Source organism: Procambarus clarkii, chromosome 37 (genome assembly GCF_040958095.1).
Source record: "Procambarus clarkii isolate CNS0578487 chromosome 37, FALCON_Pclarkii_2.0, whole genome shotgun sequence".
In the NCBI taxonomy this organism is placed as follows: Eukaryota; Metazoa; Arthropoda; class Malacostraca; order Decapoda; family Cambaridae; genus Procambarus; species Procambarus clarkii.
The window spans coordinates 18,124,583-18,150,341 of NC_091186.1; the positions used below are offsets into that span (position 1 = coordinate 18,124,583).

At 39.7% G+C, this 25,759-nt stretch overlaps 1 protein-coding gene across 4 annotated transcripts in view; it reads left to right on the top strand.

Moving 5' to 3' along the window:
* Positions 1–25,759, top strand: part of LOC123765712 (uncharacterized) — a 33,622-nt gene that overhangs the window by 4,128 nt on the left and 3,735 nt on the right. The window contains exons 3-7 of one of the 4 annotated variants that reach the window (XM_045754406.2): positions 1,461–1,588; positions 3,181–3,296; positions 7,243–7,302; positions 8,927–8,983; positions 17,524–17,640. In XM_045754406.2, the coding sequence (XP_045610362.1) occupies positions 1,461–1,588; positions 3,181–3,296; positions 7,243–7,302; positions 8,927–8,983; positions 17,524–17,640 (478 nt within the window). The remainder of the gene's footprint in view (positions 1–1,460; positions 1,589–3,180; positions 3,297–7,242; positions 7,303–8,926; positions 8,984–17,523; positions 17,641–25,759) is intronic. The other 3 variants (XM_045754408.2, XM_069337180.1, XM_069337181.1) reach the window with 3 other exon arrangements.

The window sequence follows — 25,759 nt, forward strand, 5'->3', positions numbered from 1 at the left end:
CAAGCATAAGAAATATTGCCGGAACAACCGTGGACATTTTCAAGAGGAAACTAGATTTATTCCTCCAAGGAGTGCCGGACCAACCGGGCTGTGGTGGGTATGTGGGCCTGCGGGCCGCTCCAAGCAACAGCCTGGTGGACCAAACTCTCACAAGTCGAGCCTGGCCTCGGGCCGGGCTTGGGGAGTAGAAGAACTCCCAGAACCCCATCAACCAGGTAACCAGGTATACTGTAGTTTGTGGCAGTTCCCCTCTGTTACTCCCCTAAAACCATAGTCTAGCCATTGACTTACCCATGTTACTACTAATATGATTGGTCTCACTGAGACAAGTTACTTGTCAACTAACCGTTCTGTGGAGAGCTCTCCGGCTCTCCACAGAACGAGCTATACCGGGCTGATGTGTATATATTAGACTGTGGCAACAGTTAATTAATGGAGTTCTTAGCCTCGCTTAGCAGTTTATATCTGCCATCTACCAGGTCAGGCACCAGAAAGATAGAAATCCCAAAACAATCTACAGTTGGTTAAAATTGCAAACCGAAAGCCAAACGAACAAGCAGGACTCCCCAATCAGAAAACAAGCAAACAAGCATGACATCACAGCTGCCGCCCTGCTGTCTGAGCAGCTCCTCCCCTCCCCGGGAAGGGGAAGGGGAAATCCAGACCTCACCCCCACCCCTTGTTTTGGACACAGGGTGGGCAGTCCACAGCTCCCAGACCGCGACCCAGTCAGTTTGACGAATCATGTGAAGCAACTGACTCCCTGGGATGGGGGGGGGGTAGGGTGACATGGAGCCACCAGGGCTCACCCAGGAATTGTCGTTTCATTACATTCAGCGCTGATTTTCTGGGGGTAGCCCCTTGTAGCTCCCTGTAGCTGATTACCCATGGAGAAGAAAAGAGGGACATACCAGGGAGGAGGGAGCACCGCAGGTATCAAAACAAGAAGAGACAGCTGGTGTAGAAAGCCTACCAAGAGCCACACAGGGCCACTCAGGTCCAGGAACAAGAACCAGAAAATCTGATTGCCAAGACCTATGGTTGACTGCCAGAAACCCTCATACCCAAACACCAAACCAGGACATATCAGCAATGAATAGCCAAAAGGGGCAGCTGGTGTGCTGATGTCACATGCCTATGAGTCAAAATGGGACATGATAGACTAGGAGCTAATCAGGAGGCTAGGTCAGGGGGGGGGGCCCACTGAGGTGACCCATCAATAAAAAAAAAAGAGGCATTTCATTGCATTCAGTGCTTGATTTTTTTTTAACCATCAATGTCCTGAGTCATCCAAAGATTGGCAACTTTATAATACAGTTCTAAGTTTCAAGGATTTAAATATGAAGTTTTTTGTTCCCTAGTGCCCATTTATAAAAGAATTTAATTTGGAATTGTCTGTATTTTATGATTCTAAGTACGGTACGGTAATGTAATTCTGATTGGGGTATCTTCTATTTCAGCACAAGGAGAAAAAGATTGGGAACACCCTTCCAAGACCTCCTGTGGAATTTAGTGTGCTAATGATTCTTCTATTGAAGAATACAACATCAAAATCACTAAAAGCAACTGAAGTCAAAGACATAATAACGTAAGAAGTTAATTATAGTACCGTAATGTAGACAATATAATCTACAGAGTAGGTATGGTACTGTCTGCTAGTGGTCAACGTCCTGGTGTTTCAGGCTCAAGGATCTGAAGGATTAGAGTATTGTTGAAAAAACTAATGCTGGGGACCATTCAAATTAAACTTTTATTTCATTGATTTGGTCACTTGGAGCACCACGAACTGCAGACCACATAGACAGTAGCCTGCTGCTCTACCTACTAAGCCACTAACACCACTTGAAAGTAAGGATTCCAGAAATGCCTATCTGTTGCCCAACTGGAACTTTAGGCCTTTCTGTGGGTGCCACTTTGGCATATAGGTGCTAAGTGATCCTCGTCCTAATCATATACAGGCATACCTCAGTTTAAGAGTTTAATTGGTTCCTGGAGACGCCTCGTATTCCGAAAACTCGCATTCCGAAGCTAATTTCCCCATAAGAAATAAAGGGAAATTAATTAATCCGTTCCTGACTACCCCAAAAACCCCACATCAAACTAAATTTTTATAATTAATTCATCTAAATAAACCTACAAAACTATGTTCAAGTTATTACTTACCTTGCTGTTGAATGCTGTAGGCGTATGGAAGATGGTGAGGAGGTGGGAGGAAGAGAGGAGTTACTGTTTGGAAGGGGAGTCCCCTTCCATTATCACATCAGGCAGTGAGGACTTCACTGGTATGCACACTCTGGCACATTTTGCCTGCATACCACTAGGACTTGCTTGTTTTACTAAGAATTTGTCTAATGACACTTGTTTTTCCCTACATTTTAACACTTGTCTGTAATAAGACATCACATTATCATTTAAAAGGTCAATGCAATGGCCTGCTACAGCTTTATCTGGGAGAGTTTTTTCAACAAAACTTTGCAGTTCTTCCCATACTTCACACATTTTCTTAATCAAGAAGGGACATCCTCTACTGCCTCTACTCACAGCTATTTTCTTAGGTTGAACCTTACCAATGGCTTTCTTGAGACCCATGGCAAGATATATAATGACAACTTTTATGCTCAAATGGCCAAAAAAACGATAAAAAACTGTAAATCCTTGTGAAGAATTCAGGTGGGATAGTCACTGGACACGAGACACTGGTAAACTGAGGCGCGATTGCCATGCCACCACGCGCCAGTCGGCCTGTACACGTATCAACAAACTCGCGTCCCGAGGTAACCCTCGCCTTCCGAGACATATTTTTGGAGTAAATCCTGCTCGTCTTCCGAAAAACTCGCATACAGGGACACTCGCATTCCGAGGTACCACTGTACAGGTACAGTGGTACCTCGGCTTACGAGAGCCCCTGGTTACGAGTTTTTCGGGTTACGAGCAGGATTTGCTCCAAAAATATGTCTCGGAAGGCGAGGGTTACCTCGGGACGCGAGTTTGTTGAATATATATATATATATATATATATACTGTATATACATATATATACAGTATACAGTACAGTAGAACCTCGAGTGACGACCGCCTCAATTGGTGACAATTTATCATTATTAGTATCATTTGATTTTATACCTTTATGTAACACTGTATTTTGTAAAAATGGATAATTATATATTTTTGTTTTTTCAGTGCGCTGTTTCCCTACTACAGGATTTTTCATGAAAAATCGTGGGATACCAGATTCAGTCAGAGTACATGTGGAAAATTTAAATCCTTCTTTATCAAGACAAGGATTGTTATACCAGGTAAAATAAGTTATGTGTGCCTCAGTTTGATAACTGATTATATATTTTTATTCCTCCCCATACACTCCCTTTTGCTGGAGGCCATCTTCAGATATGCTTGTAATTTGAAACACCTATGTTCTTTGAAGTAGTTCGTAAGATTGATGTCCCTACAGTCTGGTCTATAACCAGGCCTCGTTGACACTCGTCAATCTGGCTGTGACAACACCACCTCCCCCTTTTCCTCCACAGCCTAGTTGATCAGTTGTTCTTTGGAGGCATTTATCGAGTTACCTCTTGGAGATAACGATAGGTGTCTTTTCTCCCTCTAAGAAAAGACACAGTTGATAAAATGCAAAGAATAACCAAGGCAAGAGAAAGAGTTGTACATTATTTTTACCATCCTTATTTTCTGACTTTTCCTTCCCCTTCCCTTACTTTATATTTTTACTTTACCTGATTTTTTATCCTTGTTTTCTCTTATTCTTGCCTTTTCTCTTATCCTTTTCTTTCATCTTATTTTTACCTTCATCTGTCTTTAACATTCATCTTGCTTTTCTTCTCACCCTCTTCCCATATATTGTTTGTCTCTTCTACTCCTTCTGTATTTCACGACTACATAATGGTCCAGGACATAACAAAACATCATCTTTTTTTAATTTTGAGATGTGTGGGTTGGGTATTGACTTCGCCTATGTAATTGTGTTTATCATCAGATAAATTGTTCTTCAATAATGATGCCCAAGCATTTCATATCTTTAATTAAATCTGATGTTGGAGAGCTATTTTGTTGGGTTAAATGTATAATGCAGCACACTATAATCATATTTTGAAATATTCGGTTAAACCAGTTTGAGTCGAATGCTTGCTGTCTAGACACGTAGTCTGGGAGCCCACTGGTCACATGGACTGTAATGTTTAATTATTATATCATTTATTCAAGGTACCCAGTTATTGGTTGTAAGACTTCGTTCACTGCAGCTCCTCTGTTAACCACTGCACTGCGCAAAACGGCAAATGCTGTTTTGGGAGTTGTCCGTTTTTTTTTATTAGGCTATATTTTAATGTTTTCATCACTGTGTTTTAAAATGAAAATAGTTGAGTTTGGAAACATTTTGACATTAACTTTACCTGAATATTTATAAAAACAACAAAACTATGTCCTTAACACTTTGGCATACACCGCGCGCCACCCCTCAACTGTGCGATATGGGACCCAGGGTGTCACGGGAGCGCGCGTAAATTCTGAAAAGTGTATACTCTCTTCAACTTTGTCATCTTAATTCTCGTCCTACGAGATTAAATTTTGTATCATTGTGTTCGCAATAGAATTCTCTACAGCACTAAATGCATATAAACTCCAAAAGCCCGGCTAATTACCCGCAGCAATCAGAGAAAGTGCGAATGAGTTACCCAGGAGCGCGCAAACACGATAAAATGTTTTCACTATTTTCACTCTGGTCACCTCAATTTTCGTCCTAGGTCTTTCATTTTGGCCTCAATGGATTCGCAATAGAATTCTACAGAGGAACATTAGCATATAAAATAAAAAACCTGGTCACGCTCCAACCGCCGACGAGTTGAAGACGGGCCACGCGTTAGCCGCGAGTGAGCGCTCAGACGCCTTCCAGCTACACTCCCAATTCCCGCCCTTTTCAAGCCTTTCTTTCTCAATTTTCTTCCTGGAAGGGCCTTGTTCATGATCACTATCCATCGTGGAGTAAGCATAGATAGTTTCTAAAGCCGCAGTAAGAAATATAGCCACGGAAAATAGCTGAAATGTTCACACGTTTGAGATGCAATGGGAGGCGACATTGGTCACAACAGTGGAGCGAAAACAATGGGCCCACGGCGTGTGCCAAGCCACCTGAGTGCCACGAGGCTCAATAAAGAAAATGGGAAGACATTGGCGCGCATTTTAAACCCAGTCCCCAAAAAATCGGATAAAAACCTGATTTTTGGCGATTATTTAACCCTTAAATGGCGCATAGCTATATACCATTTGACACCCACAGGCGCATACCAAAAAAAAAAAAAAAAAAAAATTATTTTTTCTTCCTAACCTGTTAATTTGTGTTCACTGATCACGGGAAAAATAATAAAAAAATCGTAAGTGGCATATATTGCCCACTATAGGGCGGGGAAGTGTGACAGAAATCAGGCGCTGACTGAGCGTGCGTCCCCAGGCGGTCTGTTGATAGCCAGCTGTCAGGCCAGAGTTTCCACAAAGAGATAATTACCCAATTATTTCAATGTCTCTGATTGATTTTTCGTAGTTTTTTTGCTGTAATATTATTCAATAGTGTGTAGTGTGATATATTTATAGAATAAAATGAGTGAATCATCGCTGTACTCAAAAATATGGTGTGCGTATTGTTGATTCAATTATGTTCATCAAACAGTGAACAAATACTTTGTCGGTTATTACACTATATACACAGGTTATATATAAGTATCTGGATGTTTTGTTCACCATGACAAACCACTAAGTTGGTATGCTGAGTGGCAGTGGCAGTGGCAGGCAGTGACTGGCTGCCACTCCCTCCCTCACCTCACCTCACCTGACTTGCCACCATTCTCCACCCACCATACTGTTTTTGCTTTTATATACAGATGTTATATATAAGTATTTACATGTTTTGTTCACCATAACTGTATATCTAAGCTTGTATGGTGAGTAAAGGCACAAAGACGTAGCTACTCACACAGTCAGCTGGTGGCGGCCGCCCTCAAGGCCAGACGCACTAATATTTCTCCTACAACAATACTGTTTGTGGTGTTATTACGCTATATACACACATTATATATAAATATCTACCTGTTTTATTCACCATACTTGTACAAGTAAACTGGTATGGTGCCCAAAGACCATCGTGGTCATCAGTAAACAACATGATAAGTCCTGCAGATGACGCACCTCCCTCACCAAAATGGCGGCTCCCAACCTCCTACTCTCGCTGTTATCTCACACTATACACACGTTATATGTAAGTATCTACATTTGTGTTCACCATAGCGAACCACTAAGCTGGTATGGTGAGTGCAGTCAATAAAAGGTGGCCACACACACTCAAAAGACAACGCCACCTTCCTCCCTCCCACAGCATTACTCCTTCCTCCATGGCGCACAGCGCTAAATATCACCACAATACTGCTATTATCAGATCCCTGGTCAGTTTTATCACAGTCAGGGGTCTTCTGTAATAATATCATCTCTACATAATAGCATGAACAAGTATATTATGGCATTTTTAGGTGATGCTGTGGTCACAAGCTGAACAGCAGTGCTGTGAGCTCATGCTGCGTGCGTCAGGCTTGGTAGCTCACTCAATACTGAGGCCCCTAACACCCTGGGGTTTGGCCCACGATTTTTTTTAAAAATGGCGTCTGTTTACAAGAGCCCTGATGAAGGTGTGGTGAACCCCGTGTATCCGCGGGCCATTTAAATCTTGCGTAGTACTCCAAAGCATCATATGATGCGATGCGCAATTTACTGCAAGTTGGTCAAAGCATCATATGATGCGATGCGCAATTGAAGGGTTAAAGTGGATGACGCAATGCTGCGTCATCCTCGGCATTACCGACAGTAAACGGATGACGCAATGCTGTGTCATGCCCGGGTGAAAGTGTTAACAATTGCACTATGAAGTTTTTGCCAAAAACAGGTGTGCAGTGCAGGGGTTAAATGAAGGCTACAATTATATTTGTACTGGCTTTGTGTGCAATACACATGCAAATAAATTTATTGTCCTACATGTCTGTGTTCCTGCATGCCTGTAGGACATGCCAGTGAGGAATTTTCCCACAGTGGATTATGGGGGAGAGATTTTACCACAAAATTCAAAACGTATCTAGGTTGATTTTATTATTCATTGCTTGAATATTTTTAAATCTTTCTCAGTACATCATAAATACAGCATTCTGTATTGGGTAATGATAAACTATAATTTGGTTATCTATTTACCAGTGCAAAGCATCAAAGAGGAATCTCCAAAGAAACGAGGACCTGGCCGGCCTCCCAAACAAGGTAAGAGTATATATATTAATCTATTAAATTTTTTAAATACTGTAGTGTGGAAATGCTGATAGTAATAGAATGGACATATTGTACATGTAAAGAGAAAGATGATAATTATTCTCAGGAATTGGAAACCTTTCTTACGATGAGAGGTAAAAAATCAAATCACAATAAAGTGATAAGATCTTTTGATCAAGGTAGTAGAATTGAACCATAATCCTGGGTCACCCTGGATGCTTGCCTTGGACTGGTCTAACCCAATACAGTATTTCAAAATTATAATTATACTGTACTGTACAGTATTATACATTTAACCCAACAAAATATCTCTCCAACATCAGATTTAATTAAAAATATGCAATTTTGCCAGGTCGTGTAACTTATATGCATATTGTAATAAATGCGTAAAGCATGCGCCTGAGGTGACCTAGGATGCCGTTTCTATTCCATCACCATATTCCAAAGATTTTCTTTAGAGATTAGCCCTTACAGTGCAGTTATCATAACTCGTCAATCCCCAGGGTAGTGTAATTATATGTCAATTTTAGTTATTATCACCTGCTTTTTGTTGGGAGCTCTGTTGGCTCTCTGAAGCTATCAAACTGACACGTGTCATATTAGTTGAGTGTCATCAGTCCCGGGAGTTCGAGTGCCTAGTGGGGGCCACGAGCCAGAACCTGGCCCTCTCGGAGAGGTGCAGGGAGCAATGGCCATATGAGCACTCTACATTTAGAGTACAGTATGTCATGTCTGCCATCGACCAGGGAAAGCACCCAGAAAGGTAGGCAAAACAATACAAGCCCTCTACTGGTGATAATTGCAACCTACATCCGAACACAGCCAAAGAACTCCCCTCAGATGAAAACAAACAAACAAGCAAGCAAATTGACATCCAACTAGTATGCCCGGTCATTAGCACCCACCCCCCTTCCCTCGAAAGGGGGGGGGGAGTGTGTGTAATGTAGGGCCCTTCTAACCACTCCTCAGACTCTCTAAAACTACAGGAGGAGGAGGATGTCCTCCTGTGTCAGGTTAGGTTAGTTTGGATGTATTTATACCTCCGCTTATTTTCTGGCTCACTTTTGCTAGACCAACGAGCGGAGGGGGGGGGGCCGTCCTAGTCGTACCTAGATGGTCTCTCAAGGATTTACCTCGTTTCCATGCGATCATGGGTGGATCCTTGGGAAATTCTGGCCACAAGGGGGTGTTCCACATAGGTCTCTATTAACCAGGACCAGACTAACGACATCTTCTCCTAGAGTTGTTTCGCTAGGCTGAAATAACTATTTGAAATTCAAAGTACTGATCTCAGTTATTTGTTGTAAGAGTTGTTCACTGCAGCTCCTCTGTTAAATGAAGGCTACGATTATATTTGTACTGGCTTTGTGTGTGATAGACATGCAAATAAATTTATTGTCCTATATGTCTGTGTTCCTGCATTTCTGTAGGATATGCCAGTGAGGAATTTTCCTATAGTGGATTGAGGGGGAGAGATTTTACCACAAAATTAAAAAATTAACTAGGATGATTATATTATTCATTTTTTGAATATTTTTGTCTTCCTCTGTTCATCATAAATAAAGCATTCTGTATTGGGTAATGTTAAACTATAATTTGGTTATCTATTTTCTAGTGTATATCAAAGAGGAATCTCCAAAGAAACGAGGACCTGGCCGGCCTCGCTATGACGGTAAGAGTAAAAACCTATTGTGTTATTAAATAGTATAGTGCAAATCCTGATAGTAATAGAATGGACATATATTCACTTGAATAGAGAAAGATGATAAAGTTAATCCCAGGAACTCAAAACTTTCCTTACGAAGAAAGATTAAGACAACAAAATCATAATAACGTGATACAGCTATGAGAAAATCTGTAAAATTAGTTAGATACTTTATAATACTTTAGAACAGGAGTTCGTACAACTGGTTAGAAATGTTAAAAAAGAGATAAGGAAAGCAAAAAGAAACTATGAAGTTCACAGCAGGGCAAGCGAAAACAAATCCTAGAGGGTTTTTTCAGTTATATCAAACTAAGACTAGGGAAAGGATAGGTCCATTAAAAACTGAGACAGGTTTAATGACGAGGAGATGAGTAGTATTTTTAATAAATATTTTACATCTGTATTTACCAAAGAACATAAGAACAAAGGCAACTGCAGAAGGCTTATTGGCCCATACGAGGCAGCTCCTATCTATAACCACCCAATCCCACTCATATACATGTCCAACCCGCGCTTGAAACACTCAAGGGATCCCACCTCCACCACGTTACGTGGTAATTGGTTCCACAAATCAACAACCTGTTACCGAACCAGTATTAGATATTGCAAATCAAATGCAATATCTTTCATAGACAACTGGGAACACTTCTATGGAAGAAATGGAATGTATGCTCGTGATGGGGTGCATCTATCGAGAGCTGGGGTTGTTGCTGTTGCGAACTCGTTGGAAGAAGTGGTTAGAGGTGTTTGTTTGGGTTTAAACTGTTAGCTGATAGAGGTATGGGAATTGATTTGGAGGAAGGAGATAATAAAAGTACGTGTTTGTGGGAGAAAGGAATTGGCAAAATGATCAGGGAAAGAGAAGGGCCTCAAAATAACAATTCACTTAGGGTATATTACACTAACAGTAGAAGTCTAAGAAATAAAATTAACGAATTAAATGCTCTTGTCTGCACAGAAAAAATAGATATTATTGCACTTACCGAAACATGGATGAATGTAGAAAATAGAGAACTATTAGCTGAATATCAAATAAATGGATTTAAACTATTTCACACAGATATATTAGACGAGGAGGGGGAGTAGCCATATATGTTAGGGACAATTTGAAATGTAGTCTCAAAGAGGGAATCAAAACTGAGCCACACACAGAAACTATTTGGATAGAATTATACGAAAAAGCAAATAGTATTATAATAGGAGTTATATATAGGCCACCAAATTTAGACAGAATGGAAGCAAAGCATCTATGGGATGAAATATCTAGGGCATCTAGATCTAACAGTATTTACGTCATGGGTGACTTTAATTTTAGTGGAATAAACTGGTTGAACAAAACAGGGAATAGTGAAGCAGAAGATTTTCTAGAATTAATTGACGATTGCTTTCTTACGCAACACATTAAGGAACCAACACGGGAAAATAATATTTTAGATTTAGTGTTAACTAACAGGGAAACACAAATTAATGGCATCGAAATAGGGAGTGAGCTAGGGAACAGTGATCACAAAGAAATCAGATTTAGCATAGAATGGAATAGACCTGTAGGAGAAAATTCTGTTAAAGTGCCAGATTTTCGAAAAGCTGATTTTAATAGCCTTAGAAATTTTTTGGGTCAAATTGATTGGAAAGTCTTGGGTATGGGGTGGGGGCCGGTCTTGGAGCGAGACATGAACCCAGCGATAGGTGACGTAAATGGGGATTTCGATGTGGATTCAATATATAACTTATTTAAGAATATTCTAAACGAAGCACAGGAACGTAGTACTGTATACCATGCAAATTGAATAGATCGAATACCAATGATCCAAAGTGGATAACAAAGAATTTGAAGAACCTTATAGGTAAAAAGAGAGCTTGGTACAAAAGGATTAAAAATGGGGAGGTCACTTTAGAACAGGAATTCGTACAACTGGTTAGAAATGTTAAAAAAGAGATAAGGAAAGCAAAAAGAAACTATGAAGTTCGCATAGCAGGGCAAGCAAAGACAAATCCTAAAGGGTTTTTTCAGTTATATCGTACCAAGACTAGGGAAAGGATAGGTCCATTAAAAACTGAGACAGGTCAAATAACAGATAGTGATGAAGAGATGAGTAGTATTTTTAATAAATATTTTGTATCTGTATTTACTAAAGAGGAACTTAACAATATGCCTTCAGCCGAACAAGTCTATGTGGGTGGGGACGAGGACAGGTTGACGAGTTTAGCAGTTACCAGGGAGGATGTTCTTAAACAAATAGTAAAACTCAAACCAAACAAATCCCCAGGGCCGGATGAAGTGTTTGCCAGGGTGCTTAAAGAATGCAAAGAGGAGCTTTGTGACCCACTGTCAACCATATTTAATAAATCAATAGAGTCAGGCAGAGTGCCAGAGTTTTGGAAAGTTGCTAATGTGATACCAGTTTTTAAGAAAGGAGATAGATCACTTGCGTCTAACTATCGACCAATTAGCCTAACGTCTATTGTGGGAAAGTTACTCGAATCTATAATAGCAAATAAAATTCGTCTTCATCTTGAAAAACATTAATTAATAATTGAGTCGCAACATGGTTTTATAAATGGCCGTTCATGTTTAACAAATTTGTTATCTTTTTATTCTAGCATTGTTGAGACAGTTGATAGTGGTAAGGATTGCGATGTTGTATACCTTGACTTTAGCAAAGCTTTTGATACAGTGCCACATGAAAGACTGATTAAAAAGATAGAGTCTCATGGTATTGGGGGTGCTATATTAAGCTGGATTAGGGCATGGCTATACCAAAGGAAACAGAGTTAGTATAAATGGAATCAAGTCAGAGTGGGAAAATGTTGTAAGTGGAGTGCCCCAAGGCTCTGTCCTGGGACCTCTGTTGTTTATAATATATATAAATGATTTAGATTCAGGTTTGAGTAGCAACATTTGCAAATTTGCCGATGATACGAAAATCGGTAGGGAAATTAATTCGGAGGAGGACTCACTATCACTTCAAGTTGATCTAGATAGGGTTTTGAAATGGTCAAAGGATTGGCAGATGCAGTTTAATGCTGATAAATGTAAAGTTCTGAGGTTAGGTAATGATGATAGAGTTACAAGATACGAGCTAGATGGTGTTGTGATTGCGAAGTCGGATTGCGAAAGGGATCTGGGAGTTATGATTAGTAAGAATTTAAAACAAAAGGATCAATGCATAAATGTTCGTAATAAGGCAAATCGGACACTTGGATTTATTAATCGCAGCGTTAGTAACAAGACACCTGGTGTGGTTCTCAAGCTATATCTTGCTCTAGTTAGGCCCCATTTAGATTATGCAGTTCAGTTTTGGTCGCCATGTTATAGAATGGATATAAATTCACTTGAACGTGTCCAACGTAGGATGACTAAGTTAATTCCCCAAATTAGAAATCTTTCATATGAAGAAAGATTAACAAAGCTTAAGTTGCATTCACTGGAAAGGCGAAGAGTTAGGGGTGACATGATAGAGGTTTACAAGTGGGTGAATGGACATAACAAAGGGGATATTAATAGGGTATTAAAAGTATCAACACAAGACAGAACACGAAACAATGGGTGTAAATTGGATAAGCTTAGATTTAGGAAAGACTTGGGTAAATACTGGTTCAGTAACAGGGTTGTTGATTTGTGGAACCAATTACCGCATAACGTGCTGGAGGTGGGGTCCGTCGATTGTTTCAAGCGTGGGTTGGACAAGTATGAGTGGGATTGGGTGGTTATAAATAGGAGCTGCCTCGTATGGGCCAATAGGCCTTCTGCAATTGCTTTTGTTCTTATGTTCTTATGTAACTAACGCCTCAAATAATAAATACCAGTATCCTATTTAGGAAAGACTTGGGTAAATACTGGTTCGGTAACAGGGTTGTTTATTTGTGAAACCAATTACCCCGTAACGTGGTGGAGGTGGGGTCCTTCGATTGTTTCAAGCGTGGGTTGGACATGTATATGAGTGGGATTGGGTGGTTATAAATAGGAGCTGCCTCGTATGGGCCAATAGGCCTTCTGCAGTTACCTTTGTTCTTTTGTTCTTAACAACCCTGTTACTGAACCCATATATACCCCAGATCTTTCCTAAATCTGAACTTTTTCCAATATATACCCATTGTTTTGTGTTCTCTCGCTTGTGTTGATACATTTAATACCCTATTAATATCCCCTTTGTTATGCCCATTCATTCACTTATACACCTCTATCATGTCACCCCTATCATGATAAATACATAAGTCTATCATAAGAATGCCTCCAGCATAGGATGACAAAGTTAATCCCACAAATTAGAAACCTGTCATATGAAGAAAGATTGACAAAGCATAAATTACATTCTCTTGAAAAGTGAAGAATTGGGATGGACATGATAGCAGTGTACAAGTGGAGGAATGGGCATATGGGCATAACAAAGAGATATAAAAAAGGTATTAAATGTATCAACACAAGACAGAACACGAAACAATGGGTATAAATTGCATAAGTTTAGATTTAGGAAAGACCTGGGTAAATACGGGTTCGGTAACAGGGTTTTTGATTTGTGGAACCAATTACCGCATAACATAATAGAAGTGGGATCCCTTCATGCTTTCAAGCCTAGGTTAGACATATTCAGTATTTGTAGATTTGGTTATATAAATAGGAGCTGCCTCATGTGGGCCAATGGGCCTTCTGCAGTTACTTTCATTCTTATGTTTCTCACATTTTGCATTTATCTTCATTCTTATGATCTTGTGTTCTTATATTTCTGAATATGGTTGATATAATTTGAAGCTGCCTCAAACTGGTCAGCAGACCTTCTGATGCTTTCACAAATCTTATGTTTGTATGCTCTTATGAATGATTATTGTTAAGAGAATGAGGAACATATGACCTCCATACACCTCACTTGGTCTGTATATAGTCTGGGATATTACCATTGGTTGCATCAGATTGAGAAAAGCAGGGAAAGAAGAGAGTCATAAAATTGACTGCACGTTTTCAACACTTGAATTGGCCGTAGTAAGGTATTTATTTATTTTATATAATGTGCATATCAAAGTAAATCATATATCAAATTTCTTCTTTATGCAACTGTTCGTATTTTTCAAATTGCCCACCAATTGCCACGTAACATGGTGGAGGTGGGGGTCCCTCGATTGTTTCAAGCATGGGTTGGACATGTATATGAGTGGGATTGGGTGGTTATAAATTGGAGCTGCCTCATATGGGCCAATAGGCTTTCTGCAGTTACCTTTGCTCTTATGTTCTTAAGATTTTGAAAGTCTTTGCATTTAGTCTGTTACTTACGGAAATTAATTCTAGAAAATCTTATGCTTTCATTAGTATAATGCTTCATTATTCCCTGTTCTGTTAAACCAATTTATTCCACTAATTAAAGTTGCCCATGACACAAATACTGCTAGACCTAGATGCTCTAGATATTTCATCCCATAGGTGTTTTGCTTCCATCCTGTTTGAGTTTGGTGGCCTGTATATAACTACTATTGTAAGATTATTTGCTCTTTCGTTCAAATTCTATCCAAATAGTTTCTGTATGTGGCTCTGTTTTGATTCCCTCTTTGATTTCAAATTTTCCCATACATATATGGCTACTTCCCCTCTTCGTCTAATAATGTCTGAAATAGTTTAAATCCATTTATTTGATATTCAGCTAATAGTTCTCTATTTTCTACATCCACGTTTCAGTAAGTGCAATAATATCAATTTTTCTGCGCAGAGAAGAGCATTTAAATCGTCTATTTTGTTTCTTAGACTTCTACTGTTAGTGTAATATACACTAAGTGTGTTCCCTGATCATTTTGCCAATTTGTTTCTCCCACAAACACATACTTTTATTACCTCCTTCCTCCATATCAATTCCCACACCACTATCTACTAACAATGGCGATGTTCATTCACTCTGGTTCTGCTATGCTGCCTGTTGGCCTGGCAATTCTTATGGCTCTGGTTTCTCTGGAGTTCCCTGTGGGTTCTAACCCACAGGGAACTTCTATCCCCTTTCTATTCATGCATCTGAGGTGAAAGCATATTAGGCAGCTACTGCTTTATGGGCACATTTTGTCAGTGTTCAACATCAAAAACCCAAGACTTCAATACTCATCCCCAACACATATGGGCATATTTGGCCGCCCTCCCACAGCGTTCAAAAGAGAACTCGACAAGCACCTTCTACGAATAGCTGATCAGCTAGGTTGTGACTCGAACATCAGGCTGCAAGCAGGCGCATTGAACAGCCTTGTTGTTAAGACCAGCAACCAGGAGCCTGGTCATAGACTAGGCTACAGGCATGTTTAGTCTCGAAATCAACAACAGATAGGCAAGTCCCAGTCTCCCTCCCTAATTCCAGGTTCATCAGTTGTTGTTGTTTAAGATTCAGTTACTGGGAACAAAACATTCCAAGTAGCACTGGCTATGGTGAGCCCATATGGTTCATGGTGGAGGACTGAGCTCCAGGCTACGTGTTGGTGGCAATTGCTATTATTAACAGGTTCTTGCTACTTTCGAGTGAATTCATTTCTTATTGAATCGTTCAGGCAGTTGTTTAGTGGTTTTGATGCTTCAAGTCTTGTGAAACCAGCAGTTGAAGGTTTAATTTTGTAAATAAAGTTCCATAAAAATTGGTAGTTTGTGTTTAATTTTGTAAATAAAGAACTTAACAATATGCCTTCAGCCGAACAAGTCTATGTGGGTGGGGATGAGGACAGGTTGACTAGTTAAGCAGTTACCAGGGAGGATGTAATTAAACAATTAGAAAAACTAAAACCAAACAAATCCCCAGGGCCGGATGAAGTGTTTGCCAGGGTGCTTAAAGAATGCAAAGAGGAGCTTTCCAAGCTACTGTCTACCATATTTAATAAATCAATAGAGTCAGGCAGAGTGCCAGAGTCATGGAAGGTAGCTAATGTGGTACCAATTTTTAAGAAAGATAGATCACTTGCGTCAAACTATCGGCCAATTAGCCTAACGTCTATTGTGGGGAAGTTACTTGAATCAATAATTGCAAATACAATTCTTCTCCATCTTGAAAAACATAAATTAATAAATGAGTCGCAACATGGTTTTACAAATGGCCGTTCATGTTTAACAAATTTGCTAACTTTTTATTCCAGCATAGTTGAGGCAGTTGATAGTGGTAAGGATTGTGATGTTGTGTACCTTGAGTTTAGCAAAGCTTTTGATACAGTGCCACATGAAAGACTAATTAAAAAAATAGAAGCTCAAGGTATTGGGGGTGCTATATTGACTTGGATTAGGGCATGGCTATTCCAAAGGAAACAGAGAGTTAGTATAAATGGGGTTAAGTCAGAGTGGGATAATGTTGTTAGTGGAGTACCTCAGGGCTCTGTCCTGGGCCCCCTGTTGTTTATAATATATATAAATGATTTAGATTCAGGTTTGAGTAGCAAATTTGCCGATGATACGAAAATCGGCAGGGAAATTAATTCGGAGGAGGACTTACTATCACTTCCAAGTTGATCTAGATAAGGTTTTGAAATGGTCAAAGGATTGGCAAATGCAGTTTAATGCTGATAAATGTAAAGTTCTGAGGCTAGGTAATGCTGATAGAGTTACAAGATACGAGCTAGATGGTGTTGAGATTGCGAAAGGGATCTGGGAGTTATGATTAGTAAGAATTTAAAACAAAAGGATCAATGCATGAATGTTCGTAATAAGGCGAATAGGACACTTGGATTTATTAATCGAAGCGTTAGTAACAAGACACCTGGTGTGGTTCTTAAGCTATATCTTGCTCTCGTTAGGCCCCATTTAGATTATGCAGTTCAGTTTTGGTCGCCTTATTATAGAATGGATATAAATTCACTTGAACGTATCACTTAGTCAACGTAGGATGACTAAGTTAATTCCCCAAATTAGAAATCTTTCACATGAAGAAAGGTTAACAAAGCTTAAGTTGCATTCACTGGAAAGGCGAAGAGTTAGGGGTGACATGATAGAGGTTTACAAGTGGATGAATGGACATAACAGGGGGATATTAATAGGGTATTAAAAATATCAACACATGACAGAACACGAAACAATGGGTATAAATTGGATAAGTTTAGATTTAGGAAAGACTTGGGTAAATACTGGTTCAGTAACAGGGTTGTTGATTTGTGGAACCAATTGCTGCGTAACGTGGTGGAGGTGGGGTCCCTCGATTGTTTCAAGCGCGGGTTGGACAAGTATATGAGTGGGATTGGGTGGTTATAGATAGTAGCTGCCTCGTATGGGCCAATAGGCCTTCTGCAGTTACGTTTGTTCGTATGTTCTTAATAAAGTTCCATAAAAATTGGTAGTTTTGAATGTAACCCATAAGAATGAATGTGATTTGGGCCCATAATTATATTTTTTTTTGTTTTGAAGTTATTTTGAGGATGTTAAACCTGTTTTACACAACTTTGAGGTGCTCGTGTAATTTAATGTGTGCTTGTTTCATTCTTATGAACTTTTAGTAATTGAAATAAAGAATTTAAAAATGTTATTAATTGTACTGACTTGTTTGATTTAATTGCTATTTTTTATTCAGATAATGCCCAGTTGTGTATTGCACTGAACTTGGCAAAGAAATGTATATGGGAGACTTACATGAAAAATGCCATTAAAGGTCATGAAGAACAGCTCAAAGCTTGCACAACTCAACCAAGTAAGTAAATTTGAGAATTTTTATGTATTTGTTAAATGTAATGTAATATGATATGCATGCTGAAATGTGATTACCAATTGTAGGCACAGGAACATTAACAAAATTCCAGGTGACCAAAACCCTGTTCGGACCTCCCCTCCCTGTTCACACTCATATAATAGCCCAGGTTTGCAAACACTGCCAACAGAGCGACATACACACCCTAAGATTATGGGTGCGAGGTTACACCACAGGCTGGCTAGGCTGAGGAACACTGCGGATGACCTTAGACAAGTAACTCTTGGAACTGGACCAAGGAAACGGGGGGTCTGCCCACAATGCATCCACTAAGGCAGAGTCCGTGGCACGAAGGTAGTAACCGAGAGCCGCTACCAGACAAAGCACATATTGCGCCCCAGCCTGAACCAACCGGGCATCAATGACCAATAGACCCTTCCAGGAGCCATTCATTCATTCTCCACCAGAAAAGATGGAGCCGGCTGCAAGCAAACAAAAAGCCCAACAGGGCAAAAGAACAAAAATTCCCAAGACAAATAGAAAACAAAGTTTTAAGAAAAAATTATGGACTGAAGGGGACACCATAAACAGAGAAGAAACATGGCTCAGAGACCAAGCAGGCTTCAGGCGGCTCATGAGCAGACTGAAGGTAAAACAAGGCACAAGACAGAATTGACCCTGAACACACACTGCAGTGGCTCAACCAGTTTTGCATAATACGAGGCAACAGTACTCGGCATATGATGCCAATTAAACAATTTTCTCTATATATCTTACCACTATCTGAATCTGAATAAAATACTGCCAAGAAAAATTGCCACAGGTTTGACGGACTGAATGATATCTGTTACGCAGTTTGTCTTTATTGTATTTGGTTCATTCAAAAAAGTTTAAACTATTTTATGTAGTGCAGTATTGTATTGCCTTTGTTCATTCATACTGACAGTTTTTTTGTACTGTATCTGGCTCACATAATTTAACTGGAAAATAAATTGTAGAGAATACTGTATAAAAGAATGCCCAAACACTTTGCCAGTTTGCGGGGGCCTGAATTTAAACTGTATCATAAGTATTTTGTCCCCTTAAGTTTTATGAGGACTATTAAAGATTTTTTAGCAAATAAAATGCTCCTTTGTCATAGTGGGTGACTCTTGTAGTGCTCTCATGACTTTGGAATCAGTTAACCTTACACATCATGTAATAGGAGAAATCCAATATCGGCTGTTTCTCATCTCTTGCAGATTTAAGTAGGTTGAGTTTTGCTGGGTTCCCAGCCATATTGGTATTACTTAAATGAGCGTGTGGACACTGCCGCTGAGGAGGCTATCCGCACTTGTCCTATTACTCGAAAAGGTGTTCTCTATTCCTATTTCTATCCAGTCATTCATTCCTCAATTCATGCCTGTTGGAAGGGTCATTGGGCTTCTGTTAATGATAACAAACTGCATGCTCTTAACCTTGTTGTTTAAGATTCAGCTACTGTGAATGAAAAGTTCCAAGTAGCACGGGCTATGGCGAGCCAGTAGTAGACTTACCTGGCACAGGAGCAGGGTTGTTACTGTCTTAACCTTCATGCTGTGCGGCTTTTATTGCGACATTCTGGTGGGGCGTGGAAAATAGTGCCCCCCCCCCAATGTTTTTCTTTTTAAATTGTTAAAGTTCCTTCCTTTAACATATATTCGTAAAAAACAAATATATAAAACTGCTTAATTTGGCTGTGGCAACGTGGAGAAGATACGATGTCATATCATTGAGATGTATGTGCCCGTGCAGGAAGCTTCCAGAGGCGGTCATGCTGGCAATTCAAGATTCACAAGTTGTCACAAATATATTTTCATTTATTTTTTCAATGCATTTTAACCCCTGCACTGCACACCTGTTTTTGGCAAAAACTTAATGGTGCAATTGTTAAGGACATATTTTTGTTGTTTTTATAAATATTCAGGTAAAGTTAATGTCAAAATGTTTCCAAACTCAACCATTTTCATTTCAAAACACAAATAATGATGTAAACATTAAAATATAGCCAAATTAAAAAAAAATAGTACAACTCTCAGAACGAGATTTCTCGGTTGGCGCAGCACAGTGGTTAAATGCTTTCTAGTTACTTTTTTTTATCGTATCTGATGCACATTTGTGTCCTTTACAATATGTATATAGTAGAACGTTCATAATATTCCAAGGAACTGTGATACATGTACTACTAATATGTCCACAAAAATTGTTTATTGTCTCAATATTACTTATCCAGTATTTGTTTTATTTACAATATCTACACTCACACATTATTTATACAGTAACACACGCTCAGTACTTCGGAATCGTGATAATCAAAGAAGCCGTCCATGATACGCAGCGCGACTTTGCACTCGCTGTAGCAGGTACACACAGATTTTCGCTTCCTGTTTCTTTGTTCTGTGTGCTTGCAAACAATGCACCTTTGGCTTTAGTTCCTGTAGGTGTCCTTGTTGGAACATGAACAACTGTCCTTACACTGTCTTCCTGGCCATACTCAATGAGTATGGCCAGGAAAATGTTCATGACATTTTTGCTTTATGGCCCCATGACCTTAATCTTTTCCAGCCTTTCCTATCCTCTCTTAACAATCTGACTCCTTCTATCCATTTCAAAGTTGAGTGGGAATCTAATTCCCTCCTTCCTTTTCTTGATGTTCATGTTCACAGCTCTGTGTCTGGGTTCTCTTTCTCTGTCTACCGTAAACCCATGCATAGTGGCATGTACATTCACTTCTTTTCCTACCATCCTCCTCCTGTTAAGAAAAGTGTCCTCGTCTCTCTCTTCCTCCTCGCTCTACGCATCAGCAACCCTCAGTTTCTTGATTCTGAAATTGCCTTTATCTACAAATCATTCTCTCGCCTTGGTTATCCTTTGCATTTCATCAACTGTGCCTACTCTCAAGCTAAGCGAAATTTCTATCATCCTAAACCTGCTTCCAAAACTAGTAGCACTGTACTATGCCTTCCCTTCATATCTGAACTCAAAACTTTTACCAATACCTTTCGTCCTCTTGACATTAAACTCGCCTTTCGGCAAACTAACACACTTCAAAGCAATCTAGTTCGCACTGCTCCTCCTGCTTCTAATGCTGCTGGTGTCTATTCTATTTCCTGTTCATCTTGCCCTCTCCAATACTTTGGCGAAACTGGCCGTACACTGAATGACAGACTTAAAGAACACAAGAGAAGTGTTAAGTCTGCAGACACTAACAATGCTCTTTTCTGCCATGTGAGGAATTCTAATCATCCCATTGATTGGTCTTCCTCCAAAATAATCTTTCCTGCCTCTACTCTACACAGACGCCGTCTTGTAGAATCGGCTCTTATAAACAATGTACCCAACATGAACTTGAGTCCTGGCTTTGTTGCTGTGGACTCTTCCCTTTCACAGTATATACTCAAATGCTCTAATCTTTCTAACAAACGTGACTTAACATAAGCTTACCCCTTCCATTTATCTTTCTTTCTCTTTCCTTTTCTTTCTCTTTTCTCCCTTTTTCTGTTCATTGTCTTCTCCTACGCTCCCTTGCTATCCTCTTCTTATTCCTATTACTATCTCCTTCGGTGGTTATAATAGGAGCTGCCTCGTATGGGCCAATAGGCCTTCTGCAGTTCTCATTATTACTATCCCCTACACCTTACTTTCCTCCTCAGCTCTCTTGCCTATTTATTGCCTGCCCCTACCTCCTCATCACAATCGACTTGAGAATGGTCCAGGACGGACCGAAACGTCGTCGTCCCTTCAACTTCTAGTGTGTGGTCTGGTGAACTCAACGAGTAATTGCGACAAGAGAGCATGACTAAAAACACGAATTTAATCCGTTCCCAGATCCGGGTCGTAAGTCGAAACAAATTTTACCATAAGAAATAATGTAAACTGAATTAATCCGTTCCATACTCCCAAAAATATTAACTTAAAAATACATTTTATACCGAATAGCATTTTTTATACTAGCTACAATACAGTATGTATATCTTACCTTTATTGAGGACTCTTGTTGGCGTATGGAAGACGGTGAGGAGGGGGGTAGGAGGAGAGGTGTTACTGTTTGAAAGGAGAGTCCCCTTCCATTATAACATTAGGCAGTAATGACTTCTCCTAGGTACACTCTCGTATGTTTTGCCTGTATACCACTGAGACCTGGTTGTGGCTCACTGCTTGTTTTTCTCACTAAGAACCTTTCCATAGAGACTTGTTTTCCCCTACGTCTGAACACTTGATGTAGTGAGGCATTTGGGTGAGTCGTTTCAACAAAACTTTGCATTTCTTCCCATACTGCACACCACTTCTTAATTGTTGAGGAAGGGACATTCTGTACTGCCTCCTCCTTCCCTGAAGAAATTTCCTGTCTCTTGTTGCTGCTCCTTGTGAAGGGCTAGGAGTTCTTTGGTGGTCAGTTCTTTGCTATGTTCCTCTACCAACACACAATACTCTCAACACTGTGAAAGCCACGTCTTTTTCTAAATTTCTCAAACCATTCCCTGCTTGCCTTAAGGAGCCCAGTGGCTGTGTACCGAAACTTCCTCAAACACACTCAATGTTTTTGTGAATATCATCATGACAAACACTCCAACTTTTTTTTAATGGATCAACATCATACCATGAACAGAAAAAAAGTTAAAACAGAAAAAACAAAATTCACAATTTCAAATCAGGTTTAAATATATTAAAATGTCCCCCAACTGGTATTTTATTCATTATGGTCTAAGAATGGCATATACAGGTAAGGTTCATGTTCCTAAAGGAAAAAATATTCTTTATTAGAATATTTTATAATAATATCAGTTATTTTTTTCAGTTTGGCTATCCAAATACACTGTAAGACGCAATAAATGTATAACTCCAAACATTATGACTTTATGAGTAAACGATCCTTAGGACACCTTAGAACTAAGAACTTTGCACATATGTAAAAATGGTGAGAATCGGTCAGAAACTGAATTTTTGAAGCTCTCAAAGTTTAAATTACTTTTTTTTTTAGATATAATTGAAGTTTAAGTTATCGACAATGAATATGGTAGTTCTGATTAATGAATTTTCTTGTATGTTTTAATAAACATTGCTTGGCATTCGTACTCAAATATGTGAAAGTTGGTCAATATGTTTTGAAATGTAGTCAAGAAAAAAATACCCCCCCCCCCCCCAAAAAAAAAATATAGGGATAGCAAATATATATATATTGCAGTAACCTTATTGCCCATGTATAGGTGATAAGGTCCTCATTCATCAATGCAGCCTCAAGAGACAAAGAGAATAGAGTTTGAAATTTGTAAATAAATTGCTTCCCCCCCACCCCCACCCCCAAAAAAATGTCACAACTTCTGCCATCTGTGGCTGATTAACATATTGACCAATTTTGTTCCAACTTTACATGCTTAGTTCCAAATATGCATTCTCCCAGATATAGAAGTCACAACACAATCCACATACAAACAAAGGAGAGAGGAGAATAAAAGTGGTTGTCAGTTTTTCATACAAAGGGACATAAGAAATATTGCCAATGGGCAATGTATTCATATGATATATATACTACTACTACTAGATTGATTGATAAAGATTAAGCCACCCAAGAGGTGGCACGGGCATGAATAGCCCGTAAGTGGTACAATTTTTTTTTTCTCAGTATTCTGAGGTTGCATTTAACCATCAGGCTGTTATCGTGGGGGAGGATACTGCTACTACTAGTAAAGAGTAGTAGTATATATCATATGAAGGAGTAGTGAGGAGTACTGTATATATCATTCATACGATACATACTCCTTGCTACTACTATTCTTCTTTGTGCGTCGGACAGGTGCTTGCATCTTTTTATCCCTCATTTCCAGTAAATAGGTATTATCATTATTATCAGTACCAGTTGCCCCCCCCTCCCTCCTGTCTTGCACAGATTTATTTAAAAAAAATTGTAAAAAAAAATCCATTTCATAACATTGGGATGAAAATTTTACGACCATGGTGCTGGAGATGCTAAATAGCTGGAGATTTGTTTAAAATTTTTTCACTATATTTCATATTTGGAAAAATACTTCTTAGTCACCAGGCCTCTTAAACTCTTTCGTATCTGCATCACTCGTTCCAGGGGTTTTCTTTATAAGATCTTCATGCAATGGCCTTGCTTTTTCACAAATGATGGCCTCTGAAATGTTATCACCCACTAACTGTGATAAATGTGAATTCAAATTAATAATAACTACTCAACATCCTCAAGTGTTTGTGTTCTATGTTTGGTGAATATTGATACACCTATTGCCACTTTAGCACTCATAATTTTTTTTCTTAGTAAGTACGGTGAATATCGTTGATATAGATTTGTTGTACTGCCTAGCTAGATAACAACCCGCACACCATCTACATGTTTCCGAATGATCTCTTGTTTTTCCTCTATGGTCTTCCTCACATGTGTTTTCTTAGGATGAACCTTACCACTAACTTTCTTTGGACCCATGGCATGATATATAATAATTACTTAGTGTTCAAAAACAAAAAAGCACAAAAACAATGAAATTCTTTACAACCGCGAACGTCACTAAACGGACGGCTCTGATAAACTGAGGCGGGGTCGCCCATACCACCAGGAACCACATGCTTGGTCAACCCATACGTGTATCAACAAAGTTGCAAGTCGAGGCAAAGGTCGTAAGTCAAGTTGTATTTTTCAATGAAATGGGGGTTGTAACTCGAAAAAGTCATAAGTAGGGGCAGTCGTAAGTCGAGCAGCTACTGTAATCACAAAATTTCCCTTTAATATCACCGAACACTTTTTGCACTTTCCAGAGTCGATCATTTCGATCAACATTTTGAAGATTTTCAAAGTGTAGGTACTGTAAAATGAACAAATCAACAAGGGGCATGACGAGGATTCGAACCTACGTCCGAGAGCATCCCAGACGCTGCCTTTATAGACTGAGCTACGACATGGTTAAAAGAATTGCAACCAGAAGTTCTACTGAACTTACTTGGCTCCTGCAGCCTCTCCGAGACACAAATCACAAATCGCTATTGATCTCTGTGTGTAATGAAGTAAGGCTGCAGAGGTAGAGAATGGCCTATTGACATAGCTCGAGTGCATGGGAGAATTGTGTAAAACCCTGGTTTGTGTCTCGGAGAGGCTGCAGAATCCAAGTAAGTTCAGTAGAACTTCTGGTTGCAATTCTTTTAACCATCTCCATGCTGAGATGCTCTCGGACATAGGTTCGAATCCTCATCACGTCCCTTGTGGATTTGTTCATTTGATGCATCACGCTATTGTGATTTCTCTGTGTAATGTAGGTACTGTAGTAGTAGCATCAAGAACCTGTCTCATGACATGTATTCGGTGAGCACGGGTTTGAACAGCACAGTCTTTGTTCCAACATATCATCAAATTGAGGCTTGTATGGTACAAAATTATCACAGTCCTCCCACACAAATTCACCCATGCTCCTTGTACTGTACTGGCACACCACCATGGTGGCCATTCCCATGGGCATCATTACTACGGGTCCGTTTTCTTGCACTAAATCTCAGTTGGCCAGGAGATGAAGCTCTTCTACTTTATATACTAGTAGGGCAACCAGGGGAAAGTAGATGTAGAGGCAACAATGTTGCCATGGGGGGAGACATGGTGGCCGCCAAATCTCCGCCTAGTAACACCACCACGGAAGCCGCTAACACTCGGTTCATCTGTGCTACTGGTATCAGAAGCGTCACTGAACCCAGAAAATTATTCATCTTGGTCAACAATGGGAGATGACACAGGTGGTGGTGATAATACTGGCATGGTGCGATGACCTGTGAGGCTGCAGCACGCATGGCACTCATCCTGTACAGGACATGGTTGCTCGATCAGAACTGAACCTACCCACAGCCCTGGGGCATGCTGGAATTTTTTTTTCAAGATGGCTGCCGCTCACTGGAGACCTCATCTCGTAACCTCATCACTGGAGGCCTCCATCTCGTAATCAACCTACCATGTGCATGTTTTGAAATCTTAAGATATCCTATCATCGCTCACATGTCGGGTAGCTGACCGCCATACCCTGTGTTATGTCGGATGGTGCAGTGCAGTGATTGAGGGTAGCCGGTCCCCTTAGCCTTCCTCCTACCACAGTAACCGATGGTGAAA